The sequence below is a fragment of the Drosophila gunungcola genome (genome assembly GCF_025200985.1).
Source record: "Drosophila gunungcola strain Sukarami chromosome 2R unlocalized genomic scaffold, Dgunungcola_SK_2 000004F, whole genome shotgun sequence".
Taxonomy (NCBI): Eukaryota; Metazoa; Arthropoda; class Insecta; order Diptera; family Drosophilidae; genus Drosophila; species Drosophila gunungcola.
This window is the reverse complement of record NW_026453167.1, coordinates 4,059,368-4,070,686: the sequence shown is the minus strand read 5'-3', so window position 1 is coordinate 4,070,686 and position 11,319 is coordinate 4,059,368. Positions and strand designations below refer to the sequence as shown.

The following is an 11,319-nucleotide window of genomic DNA, read 5'->3' as shown; positions in this document are numbered from 1 at the left end:
CTGAATATGGAACATCATGTGTTTGACTAGGAGGTTGAGTTAGTAGATATTGAAAACCTCTGCCTCCAATGGTTCCTCCGTTTCCAGCTCCTCACCCCTCCGCAGTTACCTCGAACTCCTCACGACTCTTTTTAGCTAACTTCTTTAGTTCCTCTTTCGCGCTTAAAGAATCCCAACTAAGGAGCAAACAGCTTTTAATATAAGAAACTTTTACCAACACCAAAACGTACCTTGTGAAGAGCATAGGTTAAGAAAGCGAGCAGCAGCACGCCTCCCACCACGGCAATAATAATTATCCAAATGGACAGTTCTGCAGGCTTATAGATCACATTTGGTTCCATCTTCCGGTTGATTTTCAACGATTTGGCTGTGGGATCGGCCTTCTTGAGCAGCTTCAGATTGGTCAGGATGACAAAATACTCCCATGGATCCTTCACTTCCTTGAGATCCACGTTAAAGCTTATGTTTAGGTTAATTGGTTTGTCCGGCCTTAATTGGACACACATTTCGGCCCGGACGCATATGGTCATGTTGGTTTGCCGGCAGTCCAACACAATGCTGCGATTGCTCCCAACGAGCAGTTCGTTGGTCAGGACTTCCGAGATGCTATCATTTGCCTCACGGCCAAGATGCCTAGGCTTTCGGGTAAACTTTTCCAAGGGGTAACCATGGAGAAGGGTATTATTCTGGTCGTACAAGTTAATGCCCAACTTTTGGGAATCATAGGTGGCCTGCGTCTGCAAACTGGTAATATTCATGATGGGTATGATTGCCATAGAATTATTTGGCCTATAGGCTACAGGAATATAAAATGATATCGTTAACTGTTCGATTGTACTGGGACCAAGGCTCTTGATCCTATATTGGTCAATGATTTTCGCGGAGTAAGGGTAATGATTCAGAACAATTAAACCATTTGTAGGACCTCTGAAAATCAATACGACTCAGATTAGTTTGATTTACTTAGATGTGGATGGTTATTGAATCTTACCCGCTGACATCGATCTCTGTGAATTCGCTAAGGCCTATACTGTTTGCTTGCTTGTTGTCCTTGGGATTCCTCTCGTTTCCGGCACTAAAGACTTCTGCATGGATGACCAGCGACTGTCCACTGAGTTGGCTCGTATCGAAGCTGATGGTGATGGAGAGACTTTGACCTTTGGCCAACGGTCGTCCGTGGTTCAGGTCGCAAGTCATAGCTGCGTCGACGACCTTGCAGTTTGGGGGAATCTGAGCAAAGGCCAGGTGGGATGTGCTGGTCACGTTGAATTGAGGCAGGTAGGCCTTCTCTCCCTGGTTGGTTATCTTATAAATCATACGCAGGGTATCGGAACTGCCCAAAATATATGTTGAGCTATGAAAATTGAAATGTGAATAGTATTAGTCATGACCCTGATAAATATATAAATATATATTAGCCTGCACTTGGCATACCTCACTTTCTTGCTGCTAATTTGAAGATCAGGGACACAAACATCGGAGGCACAGTCCGTGCTGAAGATAATCTTCTCCGTGGAAAACTTCGGGTCCGCCGGATCAACAATGGCGCAAGTTTCGCAGAACTCTATTGTAAGTGAACTCCCTATTAATTTATATATAAAAACCTCAAGGATTTAAGCTTACCCCCAGAGTTGGGTATCTTATTGGCCAGTTCGTAGTGCAACTCCAATTCGATGGCCACAAAATTGTGTCCGTTATGTCGCACCTTAATATAAAAGTGGCGGCACTTCTCGTCTAGACTAGCAGTTGCATTAAACCTCATCTCGTTAGTATTTGCTGGGTCAAACCTAGCCCGGTTCAGGTCAACGGTTATCCGGAAGTCCACTTCCTGCTCCTGCACACCCCTTTTTGGGGCAGTGGTATTTAGCCCGAAGCAGGCCGTGATCTTCACCTTTTCTTGCCCCAATTTTATCTCTCGCGATTCCGGCTTTATCGTGGCATGTATTTTAACGACGGGATAGGCGCGATACAGATACACGGCCTCAGCATTGGGGGCCCCGATGGCGAAGTCATTGAATCCATTACCATCTATGTCCGATCCGCGTGAGAGACCATGTCCAAACATGTGTGATCCGTACTTGGAAGCCTGCTGGGCAGGAGCATCCAGTCGCTGACTTGGCTGATCCCGCAATCCAAGTTTGCCGCCCAAGTAGATGAACACCGATCCGTTTCCGGCAAAGGGAGCTCCCACGGCAATGTCTGTATAAGGAACCAATTTTTAATAAATTTATTTTCAAACTCACTTAGTTTTTGTGCTAATTGCCATTAAATAAATTGCTCTAAATCTAAAGCTCTTAAAAGAGGCATAGTTTACATAATGTATTTGATTGCTACCTACTGACTGATAGACGTTTAAGGCTAGATCGATTCGACTCAATGGGGTGGACCAAAACTCACCATTAAATCCGTCGTGATTGATGTCTCCCAGACGCGATAGAGTAGTTCCGAAACGGCCTTTGCTGCCCGCTGGCGACTTCACTATAGTCATTTCAAAGTGGAACTGCAATGATAAGCTCAGCATTAGTCAGCCCAAATCCGAAAAGCTAGTTCAACTTATTACTCACAAAGCCCTTGTTGATGAACACATATATGGCACCATTGTCATAGGAATCGTCCAGAGAGTGAAGGGGAGCTGAGAAGATGACGTCCGTTTTTCCATCACTATTGAGATCTTCCGCCAGTACTGAGTAGCCGAAATATTCGCCAAACTGTGCGCCCTCGAATTTGTAGATCTTGTGTATGCCCTCTCCCTGAATATCGAAAATGTATGCCTCGCCGGAACGGTTGTTGGCTTGAGGGGCAGTGGCCACGTAGAGCAAGGTGGCAGGATTGAGGCTGTCAAAGTATCCGGAGCTCACGGCATAGCCAAAGTACGAGTCCTTCTCCTGATCCCAGTTTTGTGGCTTCTTCTGGTTGTCGTTGGGGGGGCACTTCTTGGAGTTCATGTCCTCTAATTGAGGACTTACGGTCGGGTTGTCATCCAAGATCACAGATCCCCTCCAAGTATCGATGCCTGGAGCTCCAATCAGAAACTTGGAGTTATCATCCGTGACATGGGCACTCAGTCCCAGTTCGCCCATCTTGTAGTAGTAGCTTACGTTGGCCTTGTTTACCTGCATAGATATCGAGCGTAGGGGTGCAATGCGGGTCACATTCTCCGGATTGTTGGTATTTGTATTCTGCAACCAGTAGCAGACTCCGTTCATATAGTATTCGTCAGCGGTGGGAGCGTAGAATCGGGGAGCACAGACGATCAACTTATCCGCATCTTTTGTACCGCCGTCCATGGTTCCGCCCAGCCACTGAAAGTCCCTCCCTTCTCCCTCGAAAATGGGGCAAACTCGCTTGTATTTAACATTTCCTCGGGAGTCCACAACATACGGATAACAGGTTCCGTTTGTAAGAGAGCACTTAAAGATCGCCCCAGTTTCGTTGATGTTGCGCTGCGATTCTAAGGTGGATTGAGCTCGAGGAGCTCCCACTATAATGCTGCAATCAAAAATGAAAAGCACTGGTAATAAAAAAAGCAGTAGGTCCTTATATTTCGTACTCAATTTAAAGATATTTCGCTTTGATTTTAATCCAATCCAGATTTTAGTTATTTAAATAAATATAAATATAAATATTTAATTTAAATTTAAACCATATTTAACTTGAACAAAATGCATTTAATCAATTACGAACCATTTTAAATCTAACGTTTTCCTCATCAATTAAACTATTTAATTATGCCATTTAATATGCATTGTGTGTTAATATCATGATTTAATATTTTCCTTAAATATAGGGTTGAGTGTTTTCAGTTCGCCAAAGTTATATTACACGTTTAATCTCAACGAATTCCAGAAATGTTCCGCTGAGAACACACTCACAGATATCAAGATAAAGCCCATGAAAAACCCTTGGTTTTTTAGTATTCCATACAACAGTTTTTATTTTGTGAAATTGTAAATTAATTTAATTTCGCACAATTCAGTAGGCCTAATTTCACTTTTGGAACCTTCCTCACGATGATCACAGCTAGCAACTGGACAACTTACCCGGAAGGACGGACGACGAGCGAGAACCCAAAGTAGGAACTTCGCGTTTGGTTCAAATAGGTCTTCAGATGGCTTGGGGAATTTATTACTTGGGTCGGATAAGGAGAAATATTGAAAGCATCGCTCTGGTATTGCAAGGTAAGAAATACGAGGAAAAGCAGCCGATACATTTTTAACTTAACTTGTGTTCGAACTTTAAAATAACTAATTTGTTTTTAAATGGATAAAGCTGGCAGCCAAATTTCGAGTGTTCACTCTGCGAATTCTTGTTAGTAAATGAAATGAGATGCTGCAGAGCAGAGTTCTAATTTTGTTTGATAAAACATTATACCCATGAATCAACATTATGTATTATTACTATTATATACTTAAATTACTCATTCATTTAGTGTTCTGTAAATATAATGCTGTGAAATAATCTATTTAAATTGAATTTTACATGCGTTATATTAAAATAAAAACAATTTAAGATATGAATAAGTAACATATCTACTTTTTTTGACTTGCTGCAAAAAATAAATATGTAGTGGGCAAAACAAATTTAAATACACTGTGCACTGAAATTTCATATAAAATATTTGTAAACTTTTTTTTGCGCACTGTACTAACCAAAAGCGATTATTAATTATTGGATAATGCCGTTTTATGTGGGGTCATATCATGAACAGATTAATAAATCACAATATGCTTGAAATATGTAAAATACTTTTGCCTTATCATTTTACCTTGTAATTTAAAAGTAAAAACTACTTCTTGATTGATAATATAAAGTTTTTTAACATTTTTATTATCTTTTCTTAAAATTTGGTTTGCCTTAACTTTTTGTTTAAATGTATACTTATTAATTTAAAATTGTTGATAGCTTTAAGCCCAAGAATTTGTGGTATTCGTTCCACAGAAACAATTACGAACGAACAATTTAAAAATGTAAGTGCTTTATTATGTATATGATTAGAACTATGTTTTTGTACATTATCTGTATTACTTACAGTATAAAGTTATGGAATTTTTCTGATAGCAGCCAAAAACTTATAAATTTGGATGAACCAACAACTTTCCTGTTTTCTTATAGATTATACACACTTTTAAATAATTCTTAATGGTTTTAGTTGAGAGGAATCTCTATATCTGCCTCCGCATCCGTACTCAAATCCGCTTCTACCATACCCTCCTCAAAAATTTCGCGAATCAACCTCCTTTTTTTGTTGCGAAGGGTGCGCTTAAAGAATCCAAGCTATGAAGTAAAGGGAATCATGTTAGGAATACAAAGTTTCTTAGCCAATGCAGTACGAACCTTGTGAAAACCATAGGTTATTGCAGATAGGATCAAGCCTCCACCGATTACGGCCATAAATATTTTCCAGATGGACAGTCCAGCATGCGTGTATAACACGCTCGGTTCAATTTGCCCATTTATCACAAACGAACTGGAAGTGGGATCGCCCGCCTTGACCAGTTCCACATCGGTCTGAATGACAAAGTACTCCCAGGGCTCTTTAATGTCCCTTAAATCTGCATTAAAGCTTATGTTTAGGTTGATGGGTTTATATGGTCTCAATGTGACATGCATCTCGGCATGTGCGCAGATAGTCGTGTTGGTTTCCCGGCAGTCCAACACAATGCTGCGATTTAGCGGCGGCTTCTCGAAAAGCCTTTCGAAGAAGATGCCAGCTTCCTCTGTTTGGTTGACGAGTAGGCTTTGGAGATCCCTACGACTTCGGGTCTGGTCGTAGTCTAGTCCACCCTGAGTGGAATTTGCAATGGGAAACGTATTGAGCAGAGTATCGTTCTGATCGTAGAGCTTGATGGGCAACATAAGGGAATCGTAGGTGGCCTGCATATGCAAACTGGTCATGTTAATAATGGGCACAAATACTTCAGATCCTGGCGCCTTATATGCCACGGGAATATATACTGACAGCGTTAGCTGTTTGATACTACTGGGACCGCGACTTTTGACCTCATAATGGTTCATGATTTCCGCAGAGGAATATATACATTTTAGAGCAACTTGACCGTTTGCGGGACCACTGAAAATAATAAGGATTTTAGTTGGATTTTATTATTTCCGATTTTTTTTTAAATTTTTTTTTAATTTTACCCGTTGGCATCGATCTCGGTGAACTCCCGCAACCTGATCTCGTCAATGTGAATGTTGTCCGTGGGGTTCTCTTCACTTCCGGCACTATGCACTTCTGCAGAGATGGTCAGCGATTCGCCACTGAGTTGGCCAACATCGAAGCTGATGGTAATGAAGTCACTGACGCCCTTGGCCAACGGTCGTCCGTGATTCAGTTTGCACACCAGGACGGCTTCGGCAGTAAAGCAATTTCCAGGAACCTTTGCGAAAGGCAGGCTCGACGAACTGGTCACATTGAATTTGGGATAGTAGGCGTTCTCTCCGTTATTGGTGATCTCGTAGCTTAAACTTATGGTATTGGCACTGCCAAAAATAAAAGTGGGGCTGCAAGCAAAGTAAATCCATTAAAATAAAGTACAAAACAAAAAACGAAATTTGCTTAAAGACAATGAAAGTTGTATCGATTTTCCGCGATTCGTCCAGATAGGGGTAAAACTGGCAGACCGACATGGCTAGATCGGCTGTTCTAGTAATCTTTTGATATGTCTCCATTACTATTGACCAAAATTATAATATCCTTCTGAAAGGATTAAACAACTTATACCTAAATCTTAGCTTACCTCACATTCCTACTTTTCAGTTTCAGATCGACGACACACTCATCTTTGGCACATCCCGTGTTGAAGGTGATCCTATCCGATGAAACCTTCGAATCAAAAGGATCAACAATCGCACAGGTTTCGCAGAAATCTATTAAAGGCAAGCTATTAAGTGATTTAGTTAAATACCAAATTTGAGCTCACCTTTTGAGTTCTGAACCTTCTTCGCCAGCTCGTAGCTCATCTCCAGATCGATGGGATCGAATATAGGGCTATAGCCCATCTGAACAACGATATCGTGGCATCTTTCGTCGAGACTGCCATTTGCCTTAAAGCTCATCTCATTGGACTGTGTCTGGGCAAACCTAGCCCGGTTCAGCTCCTTGTCAATGATCACCCGGAAGTCCGTTTCCTGCTGCTCCACACCAGCTTTCTTGGCTGTGGTACTGAGCTTAAAGCACGCCGAGATCTTCAACGTGTCCTGCCCCGGTTTTATCTCCCGTGAATTGAACTTCACCGTAGCATGTATTTTAACGACGGGATAGGAGCGGTACAGGTACACGGCCTCAGCACTGGGCGCTCCTATGGCGAAGTCATTGAATCCATTACCATCTATGTCCGCTCCGCGGGAGAGACCATGTCCAAACATGTGTGATCCGTACTTGGAAGCCTGCTGGTCAGGAGCATCCAGTCGCTGACTTGGCTGATCCCGCAATCCAAGTTTGCCGCCCAAGTAGATGAACACCGATCCGTTTCCGGCAAAGGGAGCTCCCACGGCAATGTCTGTATAAGGAACAAATTTTTAATAAATTTAATTTAAAATTAACTTAGTTTTTATGCAAATTGCCATTAAATAAATTGCTCCAAATCTAAAGCTCTTAAAAGAGGCATAGTATACATAATGTATTTGATTGCTACCTACTGACTGATAGACGTTTAAGGCTAGATCGATTCGACTCAATGGGGTGGACCAAAACTCACCATTAAATCCGTCGTGATTGATGTCTCCCAGACGCGATAGAGTAGTTCCGAAACGGCCTTTGCTGCCCGCTGGCGACTTCACTATAGTCATTTCAAAGTGGAACTGCAATGATAAGCTCAGCATTAGTCAGCCCAAATCCGAAAAGCTAGTTCAACTTATTACTCACAAAGCCCTTGTTGATGAACACATATATGGCACCATTGTCATAGGAATCGTCCAGAGAGTGAAGGGAGCTGAGAAGATGACGTCCGTTTTTCCATCACTATTGAGATCTTCCGCCAGTACTGAGTAGCCGAAATATTCGCCAAACTGATCGCCCCGAAATGTGCGCTGCCAGTGGATTCTACCTTCATCCACAGCAAAGATATATGCCTCACCGGATTGCTTGTTGGCTTGGGGAGCGGTGGCCAAGTATAGCAGGGTGGTCAAATTAGCACTGTTGAAGTAGCCGGAACCCACGGCATAGCCAAAGTACGAGTCAATCTCCTGGTCCCAATTTGGTTTTAGTATCTTCTTCCTAGAAGAGATATCCCGCTTAGGTCGTAACTGGCTGAGTGCCCTACTCGTGTCACGTTTAGCTACGTTGGAGGTGGTCTCCACGTAACCCCGCTGTTGGTACAGGAACACCGATCCCTTCCAGTCATCGATGCCCGGGGCTCCGATCAGGAACTTGGAGTTGTCATCCGGCACATGAGCACTCAGTCCCAGTTCGCCCATGATGTAGTATTTGCGAGTTTCGGTTCCATTCTTGATCTCCTGCTTATCTGCCGCACGGAGTGGGGAAATCGGCGTCACGTGCTGCGGACGGGCGGTCAATGTGTTGTTTACCGAGTAGCAGATTCCGTGCAGGTGGTATTGAATGGGCCGGTATAAGTCATCTACGAACCCACTGCTGTGGGTGTAAAGTCGTGGGGCACAAACTAGGAGCTTATCGGTATCCTGGGTGCCTCCGTCCATTGATCCGCCGAGCCACTGGAAGTCCTTGTGATGTGAGCTCAAGTTTTCCTCATCGCGCGAATCATAGTTTCCATTCGAATCCAGTACATACGCGGTGCAGTCCCCGTTTTCAAGGGAGCACCTGTAGATCTGCCCGGGCTCGTTAATGGCGCTTTGCGTTTGCAAAGTGGATTGAGCTCGGGGTGCTCCCACAATTATGCTGCAAAGTCATAAAAAGAGTTGATTTATGTTTAGGTATTTCTCGGAAAAATCAAATTCGTAAATAATTACTCATAATAATAAATCACTGATCCAGAGTCATGGCTGGAAATTCAAACAAGAAAAGAAGCAAACTTCGGCAAGCCGAAGTTCATATACCCTTGCAGATATTGCAAACCGTAATTCTAAAATATTTAACCATTACTATATGTCGAAGAACTAAAAAAAAATTTAAAAAACAGCAAAGTTATAATTTTATTTTATTTATTTTTTCGATTGTTCCTTTGGGAGCTATATGCTATAGTCGTCCGATCTGGCTCGTTCCGACTTATATACTACCTGCAATAGAAAGACAACTTTTGGGAAAGTTTCATTCAGATAGCTTTAAAACTGAGAGACTAGTTTGCGTAGAAACGGACGGACAGACGGACAGACGGACAGACTGACAGACGGACAGACGGACAGACGGACATGGCTAGATCGACTCGCCTAGTGATACTGATCAAGAATATATATACTTTATAGGGTCGGAGATGCGTCCTTCACTGCGTTGCAAACTTCTGACTGAAATTATAATACCCTCTGCAAGGGTATAAAAACAGCAAAGTTATAAGTTTTTTTATTTTTTCCCGATTGTTCCTATGTGAGCTATATGATATAGTCGTCCGATTTTGATGAAATTTAAACCGATATTCTGAAATATTAAACCATTACTAAATGTCGAAGAACTAAAAAAAAAATTAAAAAACAGCAAAGTTATAAGTTTTTTTTATTTTTTTCCGATTGTTCCTATGGGAGCTATATGATATAGTCGTCCGATTTTGATGAAATTTAAACCGATATTCTGAAATATTAAACCATTACTAAATGCCGAAGAACTAAACAAAAAATTAAAAAACAGCAAAGTTATAATTTTTTTCATTTATTTTTCCGATTGTTCCTATGGGAGCTATATACTATAGTCGTCCGATTTTGATAAAATTTAAACCATAATTCTGAAATATTAAACCATTACTAAATGTCGAAGAACTAAAAAAAAAATTAAAAAACAGCAAAGTTATAATTTTTTTTCATTTATTTTTCCGATTGTTCCTATGGGAGCTATATGCTATAGTCGTCCGATCCGGCTCGTTCCGACTTATATACTACCTGCAATAGAAAGACAACTTTTGGGAAAGTTTCATGCAGATAGCTTTAAAACTGAGAGACTAGTTTGCATATAAACGGACGGACAGACGGACAGACGGACAGACGGACATGGCTAGATCGACTCGCCTAGTGATGCTGATCAAGAATATATATACTTTATAGGGTCGGAGATGTCTCCTTCACTGCGTTGCAAACTTCTGACTGAAATTATAATACCCTCTGCAAGGGTATAAAAATGACTAACAACTTATAAATAAAGTAAACATAATATACATGTTATAATTATGTCTAATGCTTAATTAAATGCACAACTCTTACTTAATGTTAGCCATATCTAACTAGCTCAGAGTGCCTGCCTTAACACTCACAAATTGCTATAGCTCATCTTTCGTATATGCTGTAAACTAAACTTTTTGTTTAGAAGGTCTTAAGAAACAAAAGCCAAATAGCACCGTGGTCTGCCGTCCGACAGATGGCGTCAGTAGCAGCCCTATTGTTACGCCTGGCGGCATCTGTCGGTCAGCAGACCGTACTAACTTTTATGCTAGATGATTGATTTGGAAAATCATATTTATTGTATTTGATAAGCGAGGCACTCGTCTTCACTGTTCCCTTTTGTTTATTTTTCTTTTTTAATTATTTAGCATATCAAGATAAAAACACTAACATGCTAAAATCATCTTAAATTATTTGCTGAATTATGATCCTAGCTAGAAACACTGGAACTCACCTTTTCGGTCGGATAACAAGCGAGTAACCAAAATAGGAACTGCGTGTTTGTTTCGGGTGACCCGGGTATTTTATCACTCGGTTCGGATAAGGCGACAAATTAAAAGCTTCGATTTGCGATTGCACAACCAAAAATACCAGAAAAATCAGGACGCACATTTTGACTTAACTTTAATTTAAATTGTTAGAAACCAAATTATTTATTCACTATGCTTAGTAGCACTTTTTTTAAACCACTTTTTTGCGAGTCAAACTTTTTACAACCGAACTCTTCGACTCCTCGAAATTAACTGAACGGAATAGTGACATTTGGCAAGGCGCCGAATCTGTATGAATTGTGTGTCATTTCATCTCGTCATAAGCAAATTCATACAGATACGTCTTTAGATATTAAAATACGTAACCACACGATGGTTTTTAATATATTATTCAAACACATATAAAAAGAAACAAGAAGGAAAGCAAACTTCGGCAAGCCGAAGTTCATATACCCTTGCAGCTATTGCATTAATTAAATACTTTTGAAAACATTTAAATTATGATTAACTTGAGTATGTGCTAAAAAAAAAACATTGAAACTATGAT

General features: G+C 41.0%; 2 protein-coding genes across 3 annotated transcripts; both read right to left on the bottom strand.

Moving 5' to 3' along the window:
• Window positions 1-10: 10 nt before the first annotated feature.
• On the bottom strand, window positions 11-4,287 carry LOC128253778 (integrin alpha-PS3-like). Of its 2 annotated transcripts, XM_052982453.1 has the most exons (8): window positions 4,041-4,287; window positions 2,565-3,489; window positions 2,398-2,500; window positions 1,624-2,199; window positions 1,435-1,564; window positions 992-1,354; window positions 231-927; window positions 11-176 (listed from the first exon to the last, which is right to left on the bottom strand). In XM_052982453.1, exons 1-8 carry the CDS (start codon window positions 4,208-4,210, stop codon window positions 132-134), a joined length of 3,009 nt encoding a protein of 1,002 aa, XP_052838413.1. In that variant the 5' UTR covers window positions 4,211-4,287; the 3' UTR covers window positions 11-131. The 2 variants fall into 2 exon arrangements, with proteins under 2 accessions (XP_052838413.1, XP_052838414.1); XM_052982454.1 differs by lacking the exons at window positions 11-176; window positions 231-927 and having other exon boundaries at window positions 1,179-1,392.
• Window positions 4,288-4,848: 561 nt separating this feature from the next.
• On the bottom strand, window positions 4,849-11,002 carry LOC128253777 (integrin alpha-PS3-like). Its single transcript, XM_052982452.1, is given in 10 exon segments — window positions 4,849-4,974; window positions 5,030-5,274; window positions 5,335-6,070; window positions 6,142-6,504; window positions 6,741-6,870; window positions 6,924-7,502; window positions 7,701-7,803; window positions 7,868-7,926; window positions 7,929-8,857; window positions 10,736-11,002. Coding segments are annotated over 9 exon segments (3,186 nt in total). The 5' UTR covers window positions 10,894-11,002; the 3' UTR covers window positions 4,849-4,974; window positions 5,030-5,145.
• Window positions 11,003-11,319: the final 317 nt, after the last annotated feature.

What these genes read in the sequence shown, in the direction of transcription:
- LOC128253778 (XM_052982453.1), bottom strand. Translation starts at nt 4,210, where the DNA reads ATGTATCGGCTGCTTTTCCTCGTATTTCTTACCTTGCAATACCAGAGC. An exon ending in TAAGATACCCAACTCTGGGG is followed by an intron (nt 1,565 to 1,623) that starts GTAAGCTTAAAT and finishes CACTTACAATAG; the next exon opens with AGTTCTGCGAAACTTGCGCC. An exon ending in TAACCTATGCTCTTCACAAG is followed by an intron (nt 177 to 230) that starts GTACGTTTTGGT and finishes TTTGCTCCTTAG; the next exon opens with TTGGGATTCTTTAAGCGCGA.